At 41.7% G+C, this 27602-nt stretch overlaps 1 protein-coding gene and 4 pseudogenes across 6 annotated transcripts in view; 3 read left to right on the top strand and 2 right to left on the bottom strand.

Moving 5' to 3' along the window:
* The window catches only part of Chd1l (chromodomain helicase DNA binding protein 1 like), a 64273-nt gene extending 55367 nt beyond the window's left edge, over window positions 1-8906 (bottom strand). For 2 of the 6 annotated variants that reach the window (XM_087213337.1, XM_087213339.1), the window contains exons 1-3: window positions 8462-8638; window positions 3218-3330; window positions 288-394 (exon numbers count right to left, since the gene is read on the bottom strand). In XM_087213337.1, coding sequence (XP_087069463.1) covers window positions 288-394; window positions 3218-3330; window positions 8462-8570 — 329 coding nt within the window. In that variant the 5' untranslated portion in view covers window positions 8571-8638. Of the gene's footprint in view, window positions 1-287; window positions 395-3217; window positions 3331-3807; window positions 7774-8461 lie in introns of those variants that run through there. The other 4 variants (XM_004853887.3, XM_004853888.3, XM_087213340.1 and 1 more) reach the window with 4 other exon arrangements.
* A 6083-nt stretch (window positions 8907-14989) lies between these two features.
* On the top strand, window positions 14990-16540 carry LOC106010105 (RNA-binding motif, single-stranded-interacting protein 1-like; annotated as a pseudogene).
* A 709-nt stretch (window positions 16541-17249) lies between these two features.
* Window positions 17250-18310, top strand: LOC101722332 (nascent polypeptide-associated complex subunit alpha pseudogene; annotated as a pseudogene).
* A 2744-nt stretch (window positions 18311-21054) lies between these two features.
* Window positions 21055-21520, bottom strand: LOC101721969 (protein S100-A10 pseudogene; annotated as a pseudogene).
* Window positions 21521-26076: 4556 nt separating this feature from the next.
* Window positions 26077-27265, top strand: LOC101723020 (dnaJ homolog subfamily A member 1-like; annotated as a pseudogene).
* The last annotated feature ends 337 nt before the right edge of the window (window positions 27266-27602 follow it).

The following is a 27602-nucleotide window of genomic DNA, read 5'->3' as shown; positions in this document are numbered from 1 at the left end:
AACATCTACTGGGCCCTCCCCTACTAGGGCCTCAGTGTCCACTTACATTGCTTCAGTTTAGGGCTTTCTTTCTCTTTTTTTTTGGTGCCAAGGGTCAAACTCTGGACCTTGTGCTTTCGAGGCAGGCATGGTGCCACTGAACTAAATCCCCAGCTCAATTCAGGGCTTTCTGAAATAATCAACTCACTGATTATGGCAAAGTGCTTTTTTATCATATTTTATGTATCATCTAGAAAATATCTTAACCAACATAAACAATAAAATTTCAGCCACATCTACTTCTGTACCTTTCCATCTCTTCCTTCCAGTTGCTCAAAACAGACAAGGGACAAAGAATCAGAAAGGGTCCTTCGTCATTTAACCTTCCCTCCAAGTAAATGAAGAGAGCAATCGTCTAGAACACAGAAGAAGGCAGTTTCAATCAAATTTCCCCGTGCGAAATAACCATAAAGTTCCCTCAGCTGTGTGGAACACAAACTCTTATATATAACTTACTTTACAAAAAAATTATGTACAATCTCCTACACTTCAGGAGAATAATCCATTCCTAGAGTGAAATCATGTAAACCTCAGTAAACTTGCCAAGGGAATTTATGTTCTTAAACTATTAGCTAACAAGAATGAGGCTCATTATTTATATAATTGAACATTTAATTCAAAGAAAAAAAGGAAAGAATAGAAATCAATGAAAACAATGCATTTGATGAACAAGATTAGGAATACTCTAAAAACCTAAAGCCAGAAATGCCAAGACAGGTCTACGAAAATGACTCACAAAAATGACCCAAAAATGAGCCTGATGCTTGGTAGGCTCATCCGTTAAGGATGTTTTCCTCCCTTCCTATAGTCTTCCTCTGCAATTTCCTTCCCCTCCTATTTTTCTTCCTTCCATGTGTATGTATGGATCACTTTAGCACTGAACAGAGCTATGCTCTGGGTACACAACAGTGGACAAAACAAAACTCCTTGCTCTCCTGGAGCACACATTCAAACAGAAAAACAGTCAATAAATTATCCTCGTAAGCTGAAGTAAGGGTGTAAAGTGAGTCTTTGTAGTCAAATGAGCATACTATAGGAGATACCTATATACGCTTATTGTTGTGATATACAGGAAAAAAAACACTTCTGTAAAACAAAAATGTGTGAAGAGCTTCCATTCCCAAATGCTGAGCTATTTTTATGAAAAAAATCTATCCTAAGATATAATCAAACTAATAAAACTATAAGCCCAAAGGTGTTCATATCAAACTTAGTTTAAATATCCCAAGAAAGGGAAGAATTCACCATTGCTCCTCTGTAGAACATTTAAGTAAATTATAATAAGTTCCCTTGATGGAATACTATGCAGCTAGTTGAAAATAATGATTGTGAAGAATAAATGAAATGCAAAATTACAATGGCAGCGTTAGATTAACAAACACAAACTATAGGAACTATACTGATTCTATGATTAAAATCAGACAAAAATATTTTAAGAGAAATTACTGACCAATATTATTTTGATACAGATGTAAAAATTCTGAACAAACTTTTAATAAAGCAAATATGGAGGTGGTATATTTTTAGGGATTTTCAAAGAAGAGCTAGAAAGGCAAAGAACAAGTGGACTTTGCTGGCTTTGAATAAAGTCAGCAGGACAATTCTAATGACTGACTTTGACCAGTCCAAGAGCCTCTTAGCTGGGCTCCCAGAGAAATCCAGGAAACTGATCTCTGACCTAGTTCCCCAGTCCTCAGTCCAGGAATATACTGAGAACATATAGGTTAGCCTGAGAAAGTGAAGGGTGCTACGTGAAGAATCTCAGGGAATCCTACTCAGAGGTCACATTGCATTTTGAATAATTCTGTGCCAGACAAGATATGCCTGGCTTAAACAGTCCCAAACACACAGTCAGACTAGCCTATACGCAGTCTGCCCCAGCTTAAAGCTTATGTATGCAGGGTGAGCCTCAGAGAAGACAGTGGAGTTCATGAGACCCCTGTTCATTCTGTATGGTCACTGCTAAAGCCTTTTGGGAATGCAAAATTTTTATCTCCACTGCACCTATACAAGTTGCCTCTCTGTGTATACTCAATGCACTGACTTTCTTTGCTATCCTATAGATAAGTAAACTTTGAGTGATTAACCCAAGGGATGTCATGACCAAATTTTCATTCATCCAAGCCCACCAATAACATCTGTCAACCCAGAGCAGTAGCTGCTTGTCCTGACAGAAGACTCAACCTCAACATACCAGATTCTTAACAATCCCTGAGAAGGCCACTCTGGATGCTCCAGGTCTTTAGGCTCTACCTAGCTTCCTTTCAAGACAGATGGCCAAGATGTATTATGGAAAACACTGGGTACTTCCACTATACTGCTCTATCTTGGTAGAGAAATGGAAAACAGCCCCACCCCCGTGATCATCTTTTCTATCAGAGGAGATAATTAAAATAACTCCATTTTATAAAAATCCCTATTTTTGTAAAATATACACATGCTTGTTTCATCATTCCTTGAAAACCTGAGACAAAGGACTACGTGCCCGTCCACCTGCCACAAAACTTTGTAACAAAGGGCTTTGCTTTCGGGATCACAGAATTTGCACTGCCTAGCAAATACGATCTCATTAAACTAGCCAGCCAGGTTAGACTGTGAGGCCGGAACGAGGCACAGTGATGGCAGTGCATCAGGGATGAAACCCAGGCAGGCCGCCCACTCAGTGGGCTTGCTTGAGTTGTCTGGCTATGAACCCTTCTGCAGAAGAAAAGTTTGCCTTGCCAAGAAACTTTCCAAAGTTTGTTTTCTTCTGTCCTGTTTTTGACACCAGAGAATTCTGTGCCCAATACCCCTAGGCAAAAAAGGGAGATTAGTACACTATTACAAGTAATCCCATTAATTACATGAAGTTTTGCTAAGGAGGTCAGGGTTAGTTTGATCCCTGGACAGGAATATTTGTTTTACACAGACAAAAGCCTTGTGCCTAGGCCTATTAATTGCACCTTTAGCTCAAGAATGTCTTCTCACAGATATATATCAAAGGGCAGATAAGACAGAGGCAGTGACACAATACAAAACCATCCCCGCAATACAAAAATCAACTCCTAGATTCTGATTACTTAATAAATGTTAAGGCATTTCATATAAAAATAAATATTGTAGCTAAGAGCTAAAGATGGTAATGACTCATGGGCAGTATTTCAGAGCAGGTAGCAGTGCACATTCCATAGTAACGTACCTGACAGGTCTTACCCAGACCCATCTCATCTCCCAGGATGCAGCCATTTCGACAGTGGAAGCACTCGACTAGCCAGTTGACTCCCTCCAGTTGATAAGGGCGTAAATGAATCCCTAGAAATAAAAAAAAAAAGCAAATACAAAGAGTAAACATTTAGCACATAGTTAGGCTAAGTTCTAAGACTTAACCATGAAAAAGTGGATTGTACACGTGCCTACTTAATGACACCCATCGAAATTTGCCATACACACTACAGGAAAAAAGGAGATGACTACACTAAATCATGCTTCAACAAAGAGAAGCAGTGTTAAAAATGGAAATGACGCTTCACAATGGTGCCTAACAGCATACAAAGATGACAAGAAACTCATTTCAAATATAATTATACATTAAAAGTAAATGGTAGGCAAAATAGCTACCCTCATAAAAGTGTCCAAGTCCTGATGCCAGAATCAGTAAGAATGTTACCTTACCTGGCGACAGGAACTCTACAGATATAATTAAGGTTAAGGGACTTGAGATGGGAGATTATCCTGAATTATCCAAGTGAGCCAATCTAATCACATGCATCTTTAGAAGAGAAGCTTTACCAGCTGTGACTGGAAAGGGTGAGGACCACAGTGAAGGGACAAAAAGATGCGACGCTGCTGGCCTTGAAGATGGCCTTGAAGAAGGTGCATCCGTTAGGCCTCATTTCTGGAATGAACACTGTGTGAGACTCAGGTAGTAACCAGGCCAAATTCTAAACTGACTTTCTCACCTATCAGGTGGATTTTATAACAATGAAAGACTGTTCTAGGACTCTGATGGTGATTAAGTCTGCTCAAAAGATAGTTTGGAACTAACATGTAGCAACGTATGAAGCTATGAGAGTGCAGCTCAAGCTAGACCCCAGGGAGCTGGAGATATGAGGAAGGAAGAACATCCAAGCTGAAGAAAGCTGCAGGTGGCCAACAGGGCAAGCCCACGAGAGAGACCATGTGGGCTACAACTGACAAGGTCATAGGAGTGGGGTTGCTGTGGCCTTCCCAGCTCACATCTCCCTACCAGGTGCTGGACATGGACTATTGGATTTAATGTTTGACCCACTGGGTTTCAGTCTTGCTTTGGTCCAATTCCTTTCTATGCCTCCATTCCTCCATTTTGGAATGGGAATGTTTACTCTGTGACATTCTATGTTGGAAATAGTTAACTTTCTTTTTACAAAGCTAAGAATTTGCCTTATGTTTCAAAGGAGACTTTGGACTTGGACTTTTGAGTGATGCTGGAACTGTTAAGATTTTGGCAACTCTTGGCAATGGACTGAACACATTTTGTGCAATGAGATGGACAAGGGTCTTTTGGGAGCCTGGGGCAGAATGCTATGGTTTATACCCAAAGTGTCACCCAAGAGACTGGAGATGTAGTCTGGTGGCGCCGAGCCTGCCTGGCAAGCGCAAGGTCCGAGTTCCATCCCCGGTACTGAGGGAAAAAAAACAGTTAGATGCTGGGAGCACTGCACTGTAGATCACTATGGCCAGGCCTAACTCGGCTCCTCCCTCGGATGAGGCAGGGCCCTGAGTGGAACAAGGAACACACATCTTGTTTGCTTCCTCCCATGGATGAGGCAGAGCTGGGTGGGAGGAGAACAGGCGACCAGAGGACGGAGGAGCAAGGTCTGGCTGAGAAGAGGACTATCTCTTCCTTCCAGCCCCTTCACCAAAGAAACACCAAGCATGATGTCCTGCAGACCTTAGCTCCAGTTACAGCCCAGCCCCTTTTACCTCCCCCTAACTCGACCACTATAAACGTGTGACCATTTGTTGGGGGTCTTTTCCTCCCATCAGGAGTTAGAGCCCCACTGCCTCCACCTGTACCTTATTATATCTCTTTGTCTTTCTTAATCTCTCACCTTCCTTTCTCACTCCGTGAACCCTTCAGCCACACGGGCCATGGCAGACACCAAAATGTCACCCAAAAGGTTCATGAGTTCAGAGGTGGAGCTTTTGGAAGGCGGCTGGATCATAAGGGCACTGACCTTACCAATGGATTAATCCACTGATGAGTTTCTAACAGACTATTAGGAAGCCGGCCCATTTGGAGGAGGTGGGTCACTAGGGTATGCCTTCGGAGGATGTTGCTCTCCCTCTCCCCATCCCTGTCCCCTGTCCCTGTCCCATGTCCCTCTCCCTGTCCCTGTGATACTTTGAACAGTTTACCTCCATTATGACCCTTCGCCATGATGTTTCTGCCAGCTGATAGACTGAAACCTCTGAAAATGGGATCCAAAATAAACCTCTGCTTCCTAAGTTGTGGATGTCAGGGATGTTGTCCCAGTAGTGGAAAGATGACTAAGATATGGACTTAACTCTAGCCAGGTGCAGTGGCACATACCTGTAATCACAGCACCGTGGGAGGCTGAGGTAGGAGGATCACAGGTTCAAGTCCTACTTGGGCTACTTAGTAAGGCCCTATCTCTAAATAAATAAATAAAAAGGCCTGGGGATGTAGAATCCCTCTGAGTTCGACTCCTAGTACCCCCACACACACAAACACACACACACACGCACAGTAAAACTATAAAACTGTTAGAAAAAAATGAACTGTTTTACGATCTATCTAGCAGGAAGCATTGCAGTCACATCTAACACCAAAAACCTGACTATAATAGGAAAAATTGGTTAATTGATGAATTTTAGCCATAATTTAATTCTTTTACAAACCGTATCTCTGAGGAAAATCCTAGTATCTAGAACATGTAAGGAACTCTCAAAACCCTACAACGAAAAAACAAAACAATTCCATTTAAAAAATGAGCAAAAAACACGAAGAGGTTATGTGTATCAAAGAGGTTTTAATATCAGCCACTGGGGAAATTTATTAAAACTACAAGATACCATTACACACGTATTAGCCAAAGCCCGGGAAGGTCTCGGAAACTGATCACTCATACATTACAGATGGGAATGTGAAACGGTATACCCACTCTAGCAATGGCCTGGCAGTTCCTCTAAAAATTAAACATGAAATTACCACTCGACCCATTTATCCCAGAGAAATGAAGGTTTATTTTCACACAAAACCTGTACAAACATCTTTTTCTTTTCTTTTTTGGCAGCAGCCAAAAACTAGAAACGACCCACATATTCTCAGAGGGTGGATGGTAATAAACTGTTCTAGAGCCACAATCTGGAATACTACTTAATAACAACAACAAAAAGAAAGTATTGAAAAGCCAACAGCTTGGATGAATCCCCAGAGAAATATGGGCTGAGGGAAAAAGGTCCATCCCTAAAGTTACACCCCATGTAATATAAGTTACACAGCATTTTCAAAAATGATCCATTACGAAAATAGAGATGATGGGTAATCTTCAGGTGTTAAGGAAATGACAGGGTAGGATACCAGTGAGTGTAGCTATTAAAGGGCAACCAGAGGGACCCTCGCAGTGGCAGAATGTTCTGGATCTTGACTGTATCAATGCCAACGCTGGAGCTGTGAACCCACTGCAGTTCTGCAAGACGCTACCATTCTGCCATGGAGAAAGCTGAAGAGAAGCTACATGAGACTTCTCTGTATTATTTCTTACAACTGCAGGTGAATCTATAATTATATCATAAAAAGTTTCATTTTTTAAAATGATATGAAATTATATCCACAAAGATAACAGAACTTAACATTTAGGAGTGTCAACTGCAAAAAAAACCCCAGAATTGCCTTAGGCAGTTTAGGCAGGAAAGGATTTAACCTAAGGAATTAGGTTACCACACAATTAGGAGCTGGGGGAGTACTCTCCCTCCAGGTTTAGCTTCTGCTAGCAACTGTTGAATCTGTCTCACAGAACTGGCCCACCAAGGAAGTCTCTATCTCCATGACCAGGAAGCCAGGGACCAACGGGGAGGTAACTGTCAGCTCCAGAACCTATCACCTCTGCTGCAGTCCAAGCCAGCAAGACAGATGCTCCAAGATCCACACGGCAGCAGCTAAGAGGGAAGCTGAAAAATCCAAACTCTTCCCAACCCTCTGTGGAGCTTCCCTTCCAAATCGCCCTTTTACCACAGAACCACAGGGAGTCTGGGAAAAGTCACCTCCAGGATACAGACTCTCTGGCCCACTCCTCAGAGATGACATTTAGTAAAAGAACAAACGAAACAGAATGAAGTGATAGGTCTGCATATTTCACACAGAAAAAGGTCACAAATACCTCTCTGATACAAAGCTCCACTATATCCAAATGTCCATCATTACTAGTAACCCAAATAAACCCTAATTTCAACAATAAAATAGCATTTTTGACTTCTCAATTAGAAAATACCAGAATGTTGAGAGGATAAAGAGATGTACAGGCCTGGAGATTTAGCTCAGTGGCAGCGGCGCCGCACCTGACTCGCAAGTGCAAGGTCCGGAGTTCGATCCCTGGTATCGAAAAAAATAAAATAAAGTAAAATAAAGAGGTGTACAAATATTTTCCATCCTCTCTTCTAGAAATACTGCCTTTGAGGAATTAAGAATCCATAGCCATAATAAATATTTAGTTATAAGGATATTTATTAGTATGACATAATAGCAAAAGAGTTAAGAACCTGAGTACCTAAGAAGAAGGGCTGGCTAGAACATCATTAGATGAAATCGTCCAAGATTATGATTTTTAAAACGTACACACACACTCCTCCAACGCAGGGGCTGGAGAAGGGGCAGGCCTTTCTCTGTCGCTTCCGCGTCTTCTCCATTCAGCCCTCTCAGCTGCACGCAGCACCCTTCTGTCCCTGCGAGTAACTCCGCCTCCGACAGTGGGGTGTCCAGCGCAGGGCGAGAGCTCCAGGAACGCTCGCTCGAGCTCTGCCAAGCACCCGCAGCCGTGTGGAAGCCGGGTGGCCGGGCTGCATTCAAAGGCCCGGTCTCTCCGAGCCCCGCGCGCGCTCTCGGTCGCATTCCAGTGCGGTCGCGAGCCTCGCCGGTGCCGCCGCCCGCGCTCCCCAGCGAGGCCCGGGAAAAGGCCGGAGTGGGGCGGCCTCGGCCGGAGCGCGGCACCAGGAAGGCCGAGTCGGCTCGAGACCCGCCAGGAGCGCGCGCACGGCCCGCAGGGAGGAACCGAGGGCGGGAAGCTAGTTCCACCGGGCGCCCGGAGGCCGCCACTTGCACCGCGCAGGCCGGGCGGGCGGGGAGCGGAGCCCAGGGCGCCGAGCCCGCGGGGCCGCCACTTCCCCGGGTCCCCTCCGGCCCCGCTCCTCCCGCCCAGCACCCCGGCCCACGGGAGCCACTCACCCGCCAGGCCCCACTGCCGCAAGTCCTGCGCCTGCACCCGCGACCGCACCGCCTCGGGTCTGCCCTGAGCTCCGAGGGCCAGCAGGAAGCCGGGCGCGTCGCCCTCCATCGGGCTACGAGAGACTCCGCCTGCCGCCCGCGCGCTTTCCCTCAGTTCCCCGCGCCGCGGCCGGGGCAGGGGCCGAGCCGCCGCCAGGGGGCGCGTGTGCGCAGGTCTGCGCACCCCGCAGGCGCCAGGGGTCGCAATTCCGCCAGTGCCCGGCGCGGGAACCTCAGATGAGTTCCCTGTGCCTGTGCTCTGACCCTGCTCACGCTCAGCACGAAGTGCTCAGCAGGGCTTCAGCTTGGGAGCGCCCGCTCTTTAGTTGTTTAACCAACACTGACTGCCCTGCTCCAGGGGGTGTAGAATTGAGTGACATTCCCTACCCTCCGCCATCACAGCAGGACTGTAAAGGGTAGTGTGCTCACTTCCGTTTATACTAGCAACCCCCGTATCTATTCCTTGCTGGCTGAAGGCCAAAGTTGGGAACCCCTGAGTGGCAGTAGATAACGCAAGTGAATTGTGGGAGCAGATTGAAGCAATGTTCTGAATCACCACTATTCCTTATCAGCTTTATGTGAATGTATGATGTTATATACCACTAATATAAATGTTATGATAATAACCCTATTAGTTGGTCCTGTTTGCCATTACTGCAGCTTGGACCATGTATTGGCAAAACTGGAACAGGAACTATATTATTCTCTGGGAAATGTCATCAGAATACTATTTCCATTTAGGTGAATCCTGGTGTTTTCCTCTTTGGTAAGTTCAGTTCAAAGATGCACTCCCATACCCACCCCACCCCAACTTACCCCACTGACATAGGGGGAAGAGATGTAACTCCCAAACCTGCTAGTTATCTGAAATGCAAGTTAGTGTTCTCTAAAATTGAGGAATGAAGTCTAGGAACAATGGAGGTTAAGAATAGGAAAAATTTATTGAGAGAAAGATAGCTACTAAGAAAGACAGAAGGAGGATGGGAAAGTGGGTTGCCCGTCCACCCAACTTCTAAAAGGTGTTTTATGGGACAAAGCCAGGAGGTGAGGCCAGTTCAAAGTGGGACAAAACTATAGTCAACTAGTGAGATTGCAAGTACAATTGCTTAGGTAATATTGATCCATTGAGAAATCACAAGGTAGACAAAACTATGAACAACCAATAAGGTTATGAAAAGTGTAGTCGCTTAGGTAAAATTGATTAAATGGGGATCCAGTGGGGAAGCAAGTCACGTAACAGATGTACAAGGAATGAGCAAGGATTTTTAGGGGTAGGAGTGGGTCAGGGATTTTTCTTGGAAGATCTTGGTTCCCCACCCAGGTGATTGATACCTATTTAAAATATCAACCACTGCTAATCATCCTACTGGATGTGGTAATTTCTCTTCTTTTACAATGCTGGCCTTCAGTGAATGTATCTTGATTGTCCTCCAAGTTGGCTCCTGTACTGTCCTCCATGTTGGCTCCTCATGCACTGGCCCTGTCTAACTGCCCACAAGATATCTAATTAATTTACTTGTCTACAATATTGTGATAGTGTGGGACTGCATAACTCTGTAATCATAAAACTCCCCTAGCCCCAACTGTGATTGAATGTGAGTAAATAGATAAAGATGCTTGTTAGCTCCGGGACACTAGATAAGATCTGTATCAGCCATAAGATCCCAAAGTAAATTACTCAACTCTCTGTTCGAAAACTGATGTTCTGGACACCGCTATCTATAGAACAATCTACAAACATCTGCTGACCATCAGTACGTGTCAGCTGACCACTAACCTTTGTTCCTCTTCTGTAAATTTCACCTGTTTACTTCCCCTGCAACCCCCTATAAAAGAGCCTCGGACTCTGGGCTAGTTGTCTCTCTAAGCTACTTTGCTTTGGGAGTGCCGTCTGACCAGACTAAGGTCTGTTTTACTTTCCAACTTGTCCGGTGTGTTTCTTCCCCGGTGTTCTTCACTGCAGTCAGCTCCTCGGAGTGTTTGGTAAGGCCCTCAGTCTTACCATAGACAACCTGACTTCATTTGTGTAAAGTCGAGTGATTCTAGGAGGTCACCTCCCTCTTCCCGCCTTAGGAGTCCCCTCAGTTAATGCATGACAGACCGCCTCATCCTGCAGTCTTTATACCTTCCCACTTGGTAGAGCAATCTGCAACTATATGTTATCTTTTACCTTATAAATAGGGTGCTCCACACCTGTGTGATATTTTGTTTCAACTAAACTATGTGAAACTTCCCAACCCCAGCCCCACTAACTTAGCAAAGTTCTGCTTCCTAAAATTCTGCTTGCACTCCCCCTCTCCCTGAGCCGTCCCGAACTAAAAGAGCCACTTAAAAGAAACCCACGAGCCGCTTTTCAGAGTCGAGAGTTTTCTGGAGCACAAGCTTGCTCTACACTACTAGCAATAAAAGGACTCAAAATTTGGCTCAGAATGCAGTGATTCTCTATAATTTCTCAAGATTGAGTGTAACAATACTACCCTCACTCCATCCTTACCTCCCTGTAAAATAAATTTTGCTGTGAACTACAAAAGAGATGACTTCAGGTTCATTTATTCGTAAAAAAATCAAAGCAATGTTTTATGAAGCTAATTTTGTGTCTTGAGTCATTCCATAAATACTGATTGAGTCATCTATTGTAATCATCAGCCCAAGTTCATTGCTCATCACTCTAGAAGACCAGTGACTCCAGGACAAGTCGCTGGGGCAAGGAAAAAGATTTATGTGTAAAGCTAGCAAACCAAAGAGGATGGAGGCTATCCAACAAAAGACCCTCTTGTGTAGGGGTTGCAGCCACAAGGCCCCTAATTAGTTGTCCTGGGTGCTGTACATCTGAAGAAAAGTTGCTAAATAGAAAGTTTTTGTGGCTCATGTCTTTTTGGTTCATTTTCCCAGAAATAGTTAATTCTTTACTTATTTATTAAGATACAAAAGGCTCTTTTCCCTAGAGAACAGAGGATAGTGAAAGGCTACTTTCTCCGTGGCAGACAGAGGGAGATTAAATTAGCTAGAGAGCAATTTTTAACCCATTAGGTGGCTTTGGTTAGAGGTGGTATCTACAGCAAAGCTAGTCGGAGGCTAACAATGTACTGCCTAGCAGTGTACCTTTTAAACTTCGTGATTTAAAAAAAAAAAAAAAAATCAACTAAGCATGTGAAGTTGAATGTTATTTAGGTTTTTCCTCGGTAATATTGCTATGTGCCAAACATTCATTATAGAACTGGAGATAGTATTGTAGAATAGGTAAATTAATTAGATATCTTGTACGCAGTTAGACAGGGCTGGCCTTCGAGAAGGCAACATGGAGGACAGTCAAAGAGCCAACATGGAGGAAAATCAAGGGGCCAATATGGAGGACAATCAAGACACATCCACTGAAGGCCCACTTTACAAAAGAAGAGGAAACTATTACACCCTCATGCTTCCCCTAGGGATGAATAGCAGTGATCAATATTCTAAATAGGTATAAATCACCCGGATGGGGACCAAGGTCTTAACCCAGCCTTTCCAGGAAAGATCCCAGACCCACCCTTACTGAAAATACCTGTACGGCTGCCACATGACTTGCTTCCCCATTTGACCCCCCATTTAATCAGTATTTCCTGGGCAACTATACTTATTGTAATCTTATTGGCTAATCGTAGTTTTGTCCCACTTTGAACCACCCTCAACTCGTGGCTTTGCTCCATAAATATCCCCTGAGAAATGGGGTCCCGGGCAACCCATTTTCCAGTCCCCATTCTGTCTTTCTTAGTAGCTTGCTTTCTCTCAATACATTTTTCCTACTCTTAACCTCCATTGTTCCTGGAATTCATTCTTCCATTTTAGAGAACATGAACTTGCACTTCAGATATCTAGCAGGTTTGGGAGTTACATCTCTTCCCCCTATATCAATAGAGGCTCTTAATCTCATGGAGCTTGTATTTTAAAAAGAAAAAAACAAGCAAAAAATGAAAGCCAGATAGTGATCAATGCTAAGACAAAAGTAAAAGCGTCACATAATGGAGCTATGCTGACTTTGTACAGTAGTTTTCCTCCAGGTCTTTTCTCAAAGCCTTATGATTGATTTATAACCTTTGGTGGCTTCTCTAGAAGGCCCTCTGTCCTACATAACTACCTGTTTGTACTTTTTGCAATCTGATCATCATGCTTGGATTATTTCTTATCTTCCAGATTCTATTCTGCTGAAGTTGTCTTCTAACGTAATATCAACCACTCGTCACTTAAACAAAAGAGTTTATTATTTTTTTAACTTGAACTACATACTGGAGCTATCTATAAGCAATAGCTAAGTAGATTGTTGATATATTAGTCTGGTAACTAAAGTACAGCTAAAGAGGGCACCTGAGAGAGTCCAGGTCTATAAGTGAGGTAACACATAGAAGTTTTACTCTGGGTGCTATTTGAAAAGAGTCTATAGTGGGAAGCAGGATGGAAGGGAGTCCGCTTAGCAGACTATTACAGTGGTCTGGGAAAGAGCCAGAATGGTGGTAGTGGAGTGGTGAGTAAATATACTGAATAGGTAGACCTGATAGGACTTATCAAGATGGCATTATTATAAACAGGTGAGTCAGTAGAAATATTATAGGCAGTAAGATAGGGTTAGGCTCTGGAGAAATTCAGGACAAAGGTGAAAGACACCACAGCTGCAGCTGGAAACATATCTGTTGGAGGCCAGGCCTCAAGATACAGACAAGATAACCAGACCTGTATACTTTCTCAAAGGACAAACACTGGGCCTAAGGACATCTAGAGAGACATCAGCCGCCATAGTGGGTGACCAGAGACCTCTGGACCCACCACTTCCTAGGAGAACCTTTGTTCTTTCCATCCACGCTTGTTACGTGACTTGTTTCACAACTGGACCACTATTACCTACCTGACTACACTTGTAACCTTATTGGTTGATTATGGCTGTGGCACATTGTACTACATGAGTTTCACTCTATAAAACTCCCCTACAGAGAGGGGTCCCCAGCTACCCATTTGGGACCCCTCCTGCCCCTCAGGAGCCACCCTGTCAATGTCTTCCCACTCTTAATCTCCATTGTTCCTAGAATTCGTTCTTTGATTTTTAGAGAACACGAGCTCAGCATATCAGATAGCTAACAGGTTGGGTGATATAATATTTCCTATTTCATCTCCAGTATTATTTCCTGTATCATTATCTGGGAGAAAGAGAAGGGTAAAGGATGATTTCAGAGATTTGACCTGAACATATGGAAGAATGGAGTTGCCATATAGAAGAAGGAAGACAAAATGAGTAGGCTGGAAGCATTAAAAATTTATTTTTGTGCTGGCTAGTACTGTATGTAGAAAGAGAGGACATCTCATATACTGCTGCTAGAAATATCAGTTAGTGCACCCATTATGGAAAACAGTGTGGTGAATCCTCAAAAAACTAGAAATAGAAATAGAACTACCACATGATTCAGAATTCCATTGGTGGGTAGGTATCCAAGGAAAGGAAATCAGTATGTCAAAAGGATATCTGCACTCCCATGGTCATTACAGCTCTATCACATTAGTCAAGATATGGAATCAATGTAGGTATCCATTGGTGTGTGAATGAATAAAGAAAACATGGCACATACACACAATAGAATATAATTCAGCCATAAAAGAAAATGAAATCCTGTTGTTTACAGCAACATGGGTGAGCCTGGGGTTCATTATGTCAAATCAAATAAATCTGGAGATCAAGGAACAGTGGTAGGGGGAAAGCAGGAGGAGGGGAAGTAAAAAGAATTACGTTGTGCTTTGTGCATGTATCAACTCCCCAAATGAATGTCATCATTATGTATGCAAATATGTACTAATAAAAGTTTCTAAAGGTTTTTTTAATCAGGCACAGAAAGACAAATACTACATGTTTGCACTTAAGTGTGGGAGCTAAAAAATGCTTTGTAGAAGGAGAGAGTAGAATAGTAGTTAGTGGAGACCAAGGAAGATGGGAAGGAGAGAGGGGGATGGAGCCAGGATGGTTAATGGGCACAGGAGTGCAGCTGGATGGCGACAATAATTTCTAATGTTCTCTAGCACATCTGGGTACTTATGGTTGACAACAACTAATTGAATATTTTTAAATAGCTGTTAGAAAAGATTGAGAATGGTCCCAAAACAAACAGATGATAAATGATTAAGGTGTTGGATAAACACCTTATTTAAATAAACTTAAATGTTTATTTATTTAAATATTTCACTGTACCCCATAAAATGTATAATTATTTCAACTAAAATTATATATCGATATAATGTTTGTGTGTACTACCGGGAATTGAACCCAGGGCCTCACATGTGCTAGGCAAGTACTCTAACACTGAGTTACATCCCTGCCCTTAAAACTTTTTTTTTAAAGAATTCGTTTTTAGCTCTTGGTCCTGACTGCCATGACATGAGCAGCTGTCCTCCGTGGCAGGCCCTTCCATCATGTCATTTCTGCATTTGGGCTTGCTGATCATGGACTGAAACTTCTGTAACTTCTCTGGTCCCATTGCACCCCATGTCTCCTCCCATTCCAGCAGTAGTAACAAAAGTAGCAGCAGTAGCAACTCAGGATGGGATCAACTAAGCAAAATGAGCCTGTACATCCAAGGCCTGCCCCCTAATCCCACTGTCCAGGACCTGGTGCTACTCTGTCAATCATATGGGAAAATAGTCTTCACAAACGTAATTTGGGGTAAGGTAACAAACAAAGCAAAGGTTATGGTTTTGTCAATATCAACCCGCTATGGTTCAGAAAGCTGGGTCAGCCCTGAAGGCCAGTGGGGTTCAAGCTCAGATGGTGAAGCAAGAGAAACACAATCCTACCAACTTGTATATTTCTAATTTCCCACTGTCTGTGGATGAGCAGGAACTTGAAAATATGTGCAAACTCTTTGGACAAGTTAGTTCTACAAGAATACCACATGATCCCAGTGGTACAAGTCATAGTGTTGGCTTTACCAGGACAGAGTCAACAGAAAAATGTGAAGCTGTAATTGGTCATTTTAATGGGAAATTCATTAAGACACTGCCAGGAGTTTCTTCCTCTATAGAACCCTTGTTGTGCAAGTTTGCAGATGGAGGACAGAAGAAGAGACAGAACCCAAACAAGTACAGTCCTAGTGGAAGACCATGGCATAGAGAAGGAGAGGTTGGTATGACACCAATTTATGACCCAATGTTTTAGTTACTTTCTTGTTGCTGGGACAAAATACCCAACACCCACAAGTTAAACGAGGAAAGGTTTATTTTAGCTCACAGTTTGTAGAGGTTTCAGTCCATAGTTGGCTGGCTTCAAGGCACTGAGGCATGGCAGAGGAGAAACAGTCCATGGCAAGGCAAGCAGGAAGGCAGGGAAGCAGCAAGCCTCCTTTTCCCATTTTATTCCATCCAGGCTATAACCCATTGCTTGTTGCCCCCTCCACACCCAGGGTGGGGCTTCTGTCTTCAGTAAATCCTTTCAACCACAGCCAAAGCTATGCTAAATCAATTAGAGGACTAACCTTGTACCAGAACCCTTAATCCTGGTATCACACACCCATAATCCAGCCACCTCCCCAAGGTCCCACCTATGAGGACATGAGGCTACGCCAGGACATCTAGTTACAAGCCATAACACCTGACAACAGCTGCTATACAAAATGGATTTTATCTTTCACCATACAGTATTGCTACAAATCAAATGATCACTCAAGCTTCTCTTATACCCAATATTGCATCTCCTCTCTCTGCCTACCAGGTGCAAGGTCCTTTCTGGATGCAACCTCAACCATGTATCCTACAGCACACTGGTGCCACCATGGTGGAGCACACCATGTCACCACAGCCTGTGTCTACAATCAGCCCTCTGGCCCAGCGGATGAGTCCTCTCTTACTAGGCAGCATGGAACATGCATGACTGCTCCATCAGCTGTGCAAGGCACCTACTGGCCACAGTATACACACATGCAGACAATGGCTGTTCCAGTTAAGGAGGCAAGTGGTCAGCAGCAGGTGGCTGTAGAGACATCTAATGTCCATTCTCTATATACCTTTCAACCCAGTAAGAAACTGAGATAAGGGTGTGAAAGCTGAGCAATCATAGTTTTTTCTGTTCAACTGTGTTTTTGGAAATTATTGATAGTTTTGCACAGGTTCTTGAAAACATTTTTAATGAAATCAACTAAAACAATTTTTGCTATAAGTTCCAAAAGGTGCATAAACCCTTAAATTCATCTAGTAGCTGTTCCCCTAATCAGGTTTATTTTAGTAAAAAGTAAAAAAAAAAAAAGAAAAATCAGATGTTATGATTCAAAAAGTGAAAAGAAAACTTCAATTTGCTGGCTATATACAAAGACCATGAAGCTTTTTTTTTTTTTTTGGTACCAGGGACCGAACTCAGGCCCTTGTGCTCTCAAGGCAGGCGGCGAAACCACTGAGCTAAATCCCCGGCCCGACCATGAAGCTTTATCCAATGGCATAACTAGCTGTTTGTGGTTTTGCTCATTTTGTGTTTGTGGGTTTGTTTTTTTTTTCAGCTGTATGAAATGAGCTTTTTGAAGTTTAAATCGTCCCACTTCACCCCTGGAGCTCTGTGCTTGCCGTGCAAGTATTGCTGTAATTCAATGTTGCCCTCAATGTCTCTTCTTAGCTTTCCATTTTTCTTTCAATGTAGTGTGAAGTGTTTTGTCCTTTTCTATGAATTCCACTTTGCCTTAATTCTTTTGATGCTGTAGATGCTTCGGTAAAAGTTCAAACAAATGATGTAGAATGCTTTGACCAATGAACTGATTATTATGCCCTGTAAAACAGCAGCAAAGGGCTTCTAAAAGGCAGTCAATAAAAGTTGCTGGAATTTCAGCTTCTTAGCTCTTTCTGCCACCATCCTGGTTCCACATTCTCCTCACAAAATGCCTGGTGAAGCCACACAAACCATCCCTGCTACAAAGCAAGAGTTGCACAGCCCCATGCTGAGCCAGGGTCTGGAACAGAATCTTATAGTGATGAATTAGTACCAGAGCTGGAAGAACAAGATTCCAAGATTCCACACAAGCAACCACACAACAAGCCCGGCTGGCAGCAGCAGCTGAAATCGACGAAGAACCAGTCAGTAAAGCAAAACAAAGTTGGAGATTAAAGAAGGCATGGAAGGCTATGTCCAAATTGGGTCTTGGGCAGTTTACAGGAGTAACTTAGCATCTAGAATACTAAGAATATCCTCTTTGTCATCACAAAACCAGATGTCTATAAGAGTCCAGCTTCAGACACCTACACAATTTTGGGGGAAGCCAAGATTGAGGATTTATCTCAGCAAGCAGTTAGCAGCTGATGAGAAATTCAAAGTTCAAGGTGAAGCTGTCTCGAACATTCAAGAAAATACACAGACTTCAACTGTACAAGAGGAGAGTGAAGAGGAAGAGGTTGATGAAACAGGCATAGAAGTTAAGGACATAGAATTGGTTATGTCACAAGCAAATGTGTCAAGGGTGAAAGCAGTCCAGGCACTGAAGAACAACAGTAATGATATGATAAATGCTATTATGGAACTAACAATGTAACCATCTGAAAGGAAGACTTTTTTTTGGTGTTTCAAAAAGGTCACTGCAGCTTGGTTTGAAATTTGTACTGTTTCTATCACTAATAAAGTTATGACTTATTGGAAGAAAAAAAAAAGAACTCAAAACAACCTGACACCCCAAATATAAAGATCCAATTCAAAAATGGGCATCTGAAATGAACAGACATTTCTCAGACAAAATGTAAAAGCAGCAAGTAAATATATGAAAAAGTGTTCAACATCACTGGTCATTCGAGAGATGCAGATGAAAATAACACTGAGATTCCACCTCACCCCAGAAAGAATGGCTGCTATCAAGAAATCAACTGGGGCCGGGGATTTAGCTCAGTAGTTCCACTGCATGCCTTGCAAATGAAAGGTTGATCCCCTGTTCCAAAAGAAATCAACCAATAACAAATGCTGGCAGGACTGTAAGGAGAAAGGAACCTTTCTTCATTGTTGGTGGGAGTACAGACTGGTGCAACCACTGTGGAAATCAATATGGAGATACCTCAAAGAACTAGGATTGGAAGTCCCATTTGACCCAGCTATTCCCCTGATGGGTATCTTCCCAAAAGAATTAAAAGAATCATACCACAGTGATATATGCTCACCCATGTTTATAGAGGCACAGTTTGTAATAGCTAAAACTTGGAAACAGCCCAATTGCCCATCAACTGGAGACTGGATAAAGAAGATGTGTGGGGGGTGTTTTTTTATAAAATGGAGTACTACTCAGCCATAAAGAATGAGAAACTAGAGACATTTATAGCTAAGTGGATGCACATTGAGGCCATCCTCTTAAATGAAATAAATAGGACACACATATGTAAATACCAAATAGTTTCTCTGGTGTGAAAAACTAAAAGTGTAAATAAGGATCAAAATCTATAATTGATACTGTGTAATAGGAAGGAAAGGTCTAAAGGAGTAGAGAAAGTGGGAGGGGTAGGGGAAAGAAAAGAAGGGAGAAGAAAAAATATGAGAAAAGGAAAAAAATGGAAACAAAGTCTTTGTAAATAAGGAAGAGTGGAGGGGTGAGGGGAGAGCAGGGGAATGGGGAAAGTAACTGTATTGTATACCTAAAATGTACCAATAAACTTACTGGAAAAAAATATGTAGTAGGTGTTTTAAATGATTTTTCACATAATGTATAAAGTAAAGAGGGAAAAATATTTTTGCATCAAACACATTTTCTGACTAAGAAATTTTAATATGGTAAATTGTTTATAAGGCTGTATGCCGACAGTTTCTTCTGATAGTTGGACTGATTGAGTCTATCTGCTGTATGATGCAATGTAAAGTCTTTTTCTTTTTTTTTTTTTTGCCTTTTTTCAAGAAAAAAAACAACTAACTTGATGTTCTAGATTTAGTGTTGTTGGCACTGGGACCGGGGTGGGGGAGACACTGAATGCTTTGTCCTTCCTTTATACTAATGATAGTGCTTTAGGATGAGAATCTGACTGCAATCTTGCAAAGGGAAAAAATGTCACTATTGCAACTAAATGGGAAAAGCTAAAAGTAAAAATTTCTCTTCAAACATAAGGGGAGATAAGAAGTGAAATGATTGGCTACTAGCTCTCTCTCTCTCTCTCTCTCTCTCTCTCTCTCTCTATCTCCTTATTAGGTAAATTGGAAAAATAAAAATGACTTGGGGCGAGGATTTAGCTCAGTGGTTTCGCTGCCTGCTGCTCAAGCACAAGGACCCAAGTTCGATCCCCAGTACCAAAAATAAATAAATAAATAAATATGACTTGACACTTTTAAAGTTAACTTCACCCAAAACCGAAGAGCCAGTAACCAGTAGCTCCAACTTGTCCTAGCATCACATCTTCTGTGCTCTTTATTTTTGCTGTACCAGTTTGCAGTTAGGAGAATGTGCTTTTTTTGTACCTTCATATTTAGGTTTTAGAGTTTTAAATGATGTATGGACACACGAACAAAATAGCATGAAGGAAGATTTGGATTTAAGCACTACCGCACTTTACATCATTGTTAGAAGTGTCCAAGTGTAAAGAAAATCAATTTTGAAACTATGACATTCCTAATTCTTAAATACACAGTTATTTCTACTTTAGTATGTATGAGATAGTACATAAGGCTTTTTTATTAAGGCAATTGCATATGTTTCATAAGCAGTGGTAAATTAAGCTGTCTTTCAGAACTGTGTACCTGTCAGCTGTATGTGATCAATTATCTATCTACCTCAGAGTCTATTTGTGTGTAGGGGGTGGTGCTGGGACAGGTTGTTGAGTTAGTCTGTTTGCACAGAACAAATCCTTCCTGGGCTGGGGATTTAGCTCAGTGGTGCCATGCCTGCCTCCCAAGCCCAAGGTCCCGAGTATGATCCCCAGTACAAAAAAAAAAAAAAATTGCTTCTTGGCCTTTTGGCTAAGATCAAGGGCACAAATCCTTCTAGCTCAGGAGCTAGGGCTAAGCAGTCATGTCTTTTGAGTATTTTTTTACTTAAATTTTATTGCTTGTATTCTATTATAGATGTCAGTGACATTTCATGGTTTCAAAAGTCCTTGCTGCCCTGAGTAGTGTAGAATCGAGTGAAAATTATACAGTCATAAGAGAAATGTGCTTTTGTTTCCCTTTTTTTTTTTTAAAGTTGTGGTGTTATTGGGCCTGTGCTCCCTGAGATATTACTGCTTTGAGAAAGTCCAGACTGATTGCACCACCTTCTGCGTGCCTAGTACATTTCCAAACCTGGGTAAATCACTACTTGATATTTTTCTATCAGTTAAGACAGAAATTTGATAGCTCAGTTAGAAGGAGGGGAAATCTGCTGCTAGAAATGTCTGAACTAAGTGCCGTATTCCTCTGGGTAAGATTTGGGAAACATAACTTCTAAACATAAAAAAATAAAATAAAATCAGTTAAACATCACATAGGAGACAGCCATTACATTATTTTTTTTAATTTTTTTTCTGGAACTAAAAAAAGACTTTATTTATTGAGGGCAAAAGGATGAAAATAATATAAAAATCAAAGCTTATCTAGCATTTAACTAACTTTCCTTTCTCTGCTTGTCCAATGAGAGTTGGATGTTATTCGTACGTTTTCTAAGGGTCCTGATCTGCTCATGAAATCTTTATACAAGGGGAAACTGAGGGCCGGATTCCGTAAGTGGCCCTTTAGGAGAACTCTCATCTGAGCAGGAGTAAATGTTCAAATCTGCCTACTTCTTTCTCTTCTGCTTCATGTGCACTACAAAATAATCATTGCGCGCAATGGTGAGGCCTGCGATTAGCGAAAAGAAGCTCTGGAAGCCCACTTTGCCATCTCGGCACTGGTCCAGGTCCTTCATGATTCTGTCCACAGCCAGAGGATCTTTTTGATTTTCCAAAAACCCAGGGAACTCCTTTTCCATGAGTACTCGCAGGTCCTCCTTCGTTAAGTAGCCTTTTGTCCCCCGCGGCAAATTTGTGAAACGTAAACATCATGGTTTCCATGGCGTGTTCCATTTGGGATGGCATTTTGGTGCAGTCTCTCGAAGCCGGGGCTCTCGGGCTGCGGGCAGCGGGCGGCGGCACCATTAAATTATTTAAAAATTAATTTATGAAGAAAGACCTTTTGTATAGATTAAAAAAGATTTTCATAGGGCCGGGAATTTAGCTCAGTGGTTCCGCCTCCTGCCTCGCAAGCTCAAGGTCCTGAGTTTGATCCCCCGTACCAAAAAAAAAAAAAAAAAAAAGATTTTCATAGAGCTATCTATATGATCAAGAGAATTAATTTTTTATTTTTGTTGTATTGGTGCCACCAACTTGCCAGTGGTAACTTATTTGTCCTGTTCAAGACAACTGTAGCTTTCTTTCCTAGGGTTTGTTAAACTCCACAAGACACTTTTGAACTGTACATTTGATCAGATTGTTAACCTTTTCTGTTTTATTTCTTTTGAGAGTCTTTGAATAAAAAACATCTGAAACTAAACGAAATTTAAAAATCATTTTTGAAAAAAAATTCAGCTTTTGACAGAGTAGCATGAGACAGTTTAAATCCAAGTAGAGATTTTGAGTCAGTAACTGGATAGTCTAACTCAGAGCTCAGGGGAAAGTTAGGACTGAATACAAATATGAGAGTCATATTTTAGGATGGAGCTTGCATCCTAAGATCCCTCAATGATACCCCCTTGAAGATGACTGAAATATAAAAGAGACTAAGCCATAGGTAACTAATATTTAGAAGTCAAAAAAATGAGGAAGAAGCTAAGTGCAGTGAGATAGTGTAAGAACTAAGAAAACAGCATCTGTAAGGCCAAAGGAGGAGGCGTTTCAAATGCAGCTGGGAGGTGGAGTAAAAATGGATCAAAGAGATAACCACTAGATTGAGAAATATGATACTCAGTGATGACCTTGCAAAGAATGTCCGTGTTTTTGTAGCATCCAAAGCCTGAGTAGATTAGAAAAGAGAATGGGTGGACATAAAATAGAGTATCTCATACTTCACAGAATTTTGCTATGAAAGAGAACAGAAAACTAGTGACACAGTTGGTGACAGCACTTGCTCTCTCCTGATCATGATTCTGTTATCTAAAGTGAAATAAGAAACAATGACATCAGATGACCTTGTGGGAGTGGAGGAGTGGAGTAGGAGATTTGAGGACAAATGGTGTGAAATACTTGTGTAGCGGAGTGGAGAGTGAACAGACTAGAGCAGTGGTGGTGAACCTGTCGCAGCCGGCTGTTTGAAAGCTCTAAAAGGTTCACCATCACTGGACTAAAGGAACATGGTCATACTACCAAGCAGCAGTGAGGGCAACCTGAAGTTGATAGTCATGAAGTCTATCTCCCAGAAACCGATCACTTACTGAATCACCTTAGTGAACCTAGCAGGGAGCACCAGCTAGGAGGGAAAGTAAGCCCCTTTGTGGGGCCGGGGGGTGGGGTGGATTTTTTTTCAGGGAGCTTTTATATTTCTCTTTCCCCTTTTTTCATGTCTTTGGTCTCTCATTGTGGACGTGTGTCAGACAGTTAACTGCCACTGTATCAGCCCAATTTATTTTTCACTCACTGCTCAGGTTATACAATCACAATGTCTCTATTAAGTCTGTGTCTTATTCCTCCAGAGAAAGGGCATGTCCTCTGGCAACAGCAGCCCCAGAAGATTAATGGCAACTAGGTCATACCTTTAATGAGCCTGAGCTTCTGCAACTCTTACCAAAATGAGCATGATTAAACACAGGTTAACAAACAGGTTGTGTTTGCTCTTCTCTGTGACATTGCTCTGTTGGATAACACCAAGACACTAGTTGGCAGCATCTAGTGAGAGCTTGAATAAAAGCTGTGGTCATAAGGGAGACTTTGTACACATCTCTTCTTGACCACATGAAAAAAATTAAGATTAAGTCAATGCCCTACTGGAGAAGATACTGAGCTGGGATGAAAGAGTCTCAGGTTTTCTTTCTCACAAATAAGAAAAACTGTATTTTGACTTTAAAGTAATTATACATCTTTGGCATCAAATAACACAAAATAAATTTTAAACCCAGAAATTTAGGGCATACGTACTAAAGAGAATGCTAAAATATAGCAATGAATGCTTTACAGGTGTCTTGTCCAGTCACTCCAGAGAACTGCTACTCCCCTTTAGTATCAAAGGTAAGGACACAACCCTGGGACATTATCAGGTAACTCTTCAAAAGCAGAGTTCAGAGACTGTAGGCAGCTCTGTACTGAAGTGGACCCACCAATCTTTTGATTGGCAGAATGTTTGTTTTTCTTATCACTTAATGTCTTTTGACTCTATGCCTTGCCATCAAACTAGTCACATGCCCTGTAACTCTTCTATTCTCCACCCAGCAGTAAAACATTTATGTAATATACCTAGTTAGTCCCTGAAGCCTTTGAATTTGCCAACTCTAGAATTTACTTTTTCTGATATATGTTCACATAAGGAGCATGCTATCTCAATAAATAAAATCAAATGGAGCCAAAATGTTTCACATGATCCACCCTACACTGAAATACCTTTTGACAGTGTGGTCTCACTACCAAAAACTACAATCCTGAGAACTCGCTGTGACTCTCCTCCTCCTCTGATTGACAAGATTCCAAAGCCATCTGTGCCCTAACCTGACAAAGCTTGAGCCCTAGGCTTGAAAAGTGAGCACAACTGCTGCACACATCACTGTCCCCAAGGCACAGTTGTAATGTTGGGCCAGGGACTTCCTCATCTCCACCCCCTGAAACTGCTCAGAACTGGCTTACGCAACAACCTTCATAATCAGAGGGTTTTAACAATCAGAGACTGCTTCTTTAAAGGCCCATGACACACAATAATTTTTAATGAGGATATAGCTATATAGAATTATAGATATCCTATAATTCTGTTGTGAAAACAAAGTGAAATAATTTTTTCATAAGAAAATTTTTCCTTTTCATCATACTGGGGATTGAACCTAGGACCTTCACATTAAGCTACATCCTCAGTCCTTTTTGATTTTGTATTTTGAGACAGGCTTTTGCTAAGTTGCCCAGGCTGGACTCGAACTTGTGACCCTTCTCCCTCAGTCTCCCAGAGTGCTAGGATTATAGGCATTCACCACCACAGCCAGTTTAACACAAATGTGAATGTCCAAGGTATTGTGAATAAGCAAAAAACTTTTTGGAAATGAGTCTGGGGACTACAAAAGTATCTGCACCTCATCAGAGGAGACTCAAGAAATAAAGAGTCATCCCTCATTGTTGAGGTTTCATTGTAATCTCAATATCTTGGGAGACCCACAGGCATGGTGTTTTTTCCCATTTGCATGGTCCTTAAATGTGGATCCTGAAGGTGAGCAGAAACACATACACACACACCCTGAGCATAGTATATCATCTCAATGATAAGGTCATGCATAACTGGCTTTGGTTGATTATATTGCTATTTCCAACTATCTACTTTCTTCCCTGTAGGATGATGGTGCATCTAGTCATTTAGTCATGTGACTTCCAGTGTAATGTGGATGGATTTGATGTATCCTAGTATATGAGTTGAAGCTATAATGTGCTCGCTTAGCTCATTCCTACCCTCTGCAACAAAACTTTACAAACTTTCCATGTTAGTTTAAATCTATCTCATTAAAAAAGCATATATATAGATAGATATGTACATCCATATATATATATATATATATATATATACATACATGGATATGGTTGAGAGGTCTGAGTGTCCCATAATCATAGATTTCTTCTGCATTTTGAACTTACATGAAGTCATTTCAAATTTTTCATTATGAGTGCCAGCTAATACTTACTGAGCTCTAATTACATGTATTATCTTCTTTCTTCTTCACAGCAAACTTATGGGATAGGTATTGCCCTATTCTTCATTTTACAGGTGATAAACTAAGCACAAAAATGTTGACTTCCTTAAGGCTAGAAGACTAGTTAGTGGTAGAGTCTATACCCTAGACACAAGTTGCAACATTTTTGTTTATGCATGTGTGCAACTTTTTCTGTAGAAAGTATTGCAAGAGGAATGTGAGTAAAAGGAACATATAGTTTTTTTGTTTGTTTTGTTGGTTTTTTTGGTACTGGGGATTGACCTTGCACTTTTGAGGCAGATGACGGAACCACTGAGCTAAATCCCCGGCAGGAACATATAGTTTTGATAAATCATTCCCTGTGAAGACTTAATATTTCTTCTATCCAGTGTGTGAGCGTGCCCATTTTCATCACTTCCCTAGTTCTGGGTAGGACCAATCTTTTGTTTAAAATATTTTCTAAGTAATTTTAAAACATTATGAAACATATTTGTCAAATTCAAAAGTAATTAATTACAAGGTACAACTGAACACAAAAATAAGATTACATCTTCAAAGGTTAAATTCTAGCATCTCCCGTCTCCCCCCTCTTTGTTGAGGGCTGGGCTTCTCCCTCCACCCCTTCGCTGTGGCGTGGGAGGGAGAAAGGAAGGAAATCTTAAGGGTCTGCACCAAGTGTAGGGGGAAATCCACTTAAGGACGTGTAAACCACGCCGCCGGTGAAGAGGGGTTCATCGGTGAAAGTGAGCAAGCTGTAAGCAGTGTGACTGAGGAACTACCCTAAGGATTGGGGAGGCTGGAGCTTGCCCTCCTACCCCCATGTCTTTCTCTGGGAGGATATGGAGTTTATCAGATGTACCAAAGACAATGTTAACCAGTGGATTGAACCTACTGGCTGTAGAAAATGATGAAGAAACCACTTACTCTGATGTTTTGGGGGTTAAACTCAATGCCACCCAAGAAGAACTGAAAAAGGCTTGTAGGAAACTGGCTTTGAAGTACCACCCTGATAAGAATCCAAATGAAGGAGAAAAGTTTAAACAGATTTCTCAAGCTTATGAAGTTCTCTCTGATGCCAAGAAAAGGGAATTACATGACAAAGGAGGGGAACAGGCAATTAAGGAGGGTGGAGCAAGTGTCGATTTTGGCTCCCCCATGGATATCTTTGATATGTTTTTTGGAGGAGGAGGAAGGATCCACTGAGAAAGGAGAGGTAAAAATGTGGTACATCAGCTCTTGGTTACCTTAGAAGATTAATACAATGGCGCAACAAGGAAACTGGCTCTGCAAAAGAATGTGATTTGTGACAAATGTGAAGGCTGAGGTGGTAAGAAAGGAGCTATGGAGTGCTGTCCCAAATGCCCAGTTACTGGAAGGCAAATAAGAATTTCTCAGCTAGGACCTGGAATGGTCCAGCAAATTCAGTCTGTGTGCATGGAGTGTCAGGGCCATGGAGAACGCATCAGTCCTAAAGATAGAAGTAAAAGCTGCAACAGAAGGAAGATAGTTGGAGAGAAGAAGATTCTAGAAGTTCATATTGGCAAAGGCATGAAAGATGGCCAGAAGATAACATTCCATGGTGAAAGCGACCAACAACCAGGACTGGAGCCAGGAGATATTATCATTGTGTTAGATCAGAAGGACCACGCTGTTCTCACTCAATAAGAAGACCTTTTCATGTGTATGGATGTACAGCTGGTTAAGGCACTGTGTGGCTTCCAAAAGCCAATATCCACTCTTGACAACTGAACCATAGTTATCACCTCTCATCCAGGTAAATTTTCCTGAAAATGGCTTTCTCTCTCCTGATAAACTCTCTTTGCTAGAAAAACTCCTACCTGAGAGGACAGAAATAGAAGAGACCAATGAAATGGATCAGGTACAACTCATGGACTTTGATCCAAATCAGGAAGGCTGGTGCCATTATAATGGAGAAGCCTATGAGGATGATGAACATCATCCCAGGGGTGGTGTTCAGTGTCAGATCTCTTAATGGGGCAGAGAATAATACTCACTGCTGGTATTTTCTGTGCAGTAGTGAACACACAAAGGACTATAATCATCATTTGCTCACTACTTGCTATTTTTTTGTTTCAGTATTCAATTATAGTAGTGTTTTAAAAGTTAAATGAAAAATAAATGCAAATATAAAAGCTCAAAAAAAAGGTTAAGTTCTAAAAACAATTACTGCATTAATCTGAATTAGTAAAACTGACCCAGTAGGGAGGAAATAATATTCAATTTACAAAAATATTTACCAGTTTTCCTTTAACTCGCATCTCCTTTAATGCATTCAAAATTTTCTAATTTACAAGTAATTCATTAATAAG

This window comes from Heterocephalus glaber, unplaced genomic scaffold (assembly GCF_053883595.1).
Source record: "Heterocephalus glaber isolate CG9 unplaced genomic scaffold, H.glaber_assembly_v1.0 deba00001442, whole genome shotgun sequence".
In the NCBI taxonomy this organism is placed as follows: Eukaryota; Metazoa; Chordata; class Mammalia; order Rodentia; family Bathyergidae; genus Heterocephalus; species Heterocephalus glaber.
Note: the sequence above shows the minus strand (reverse complement) of the source record. Positions and strands in the feature narration are given on the sequence as shown.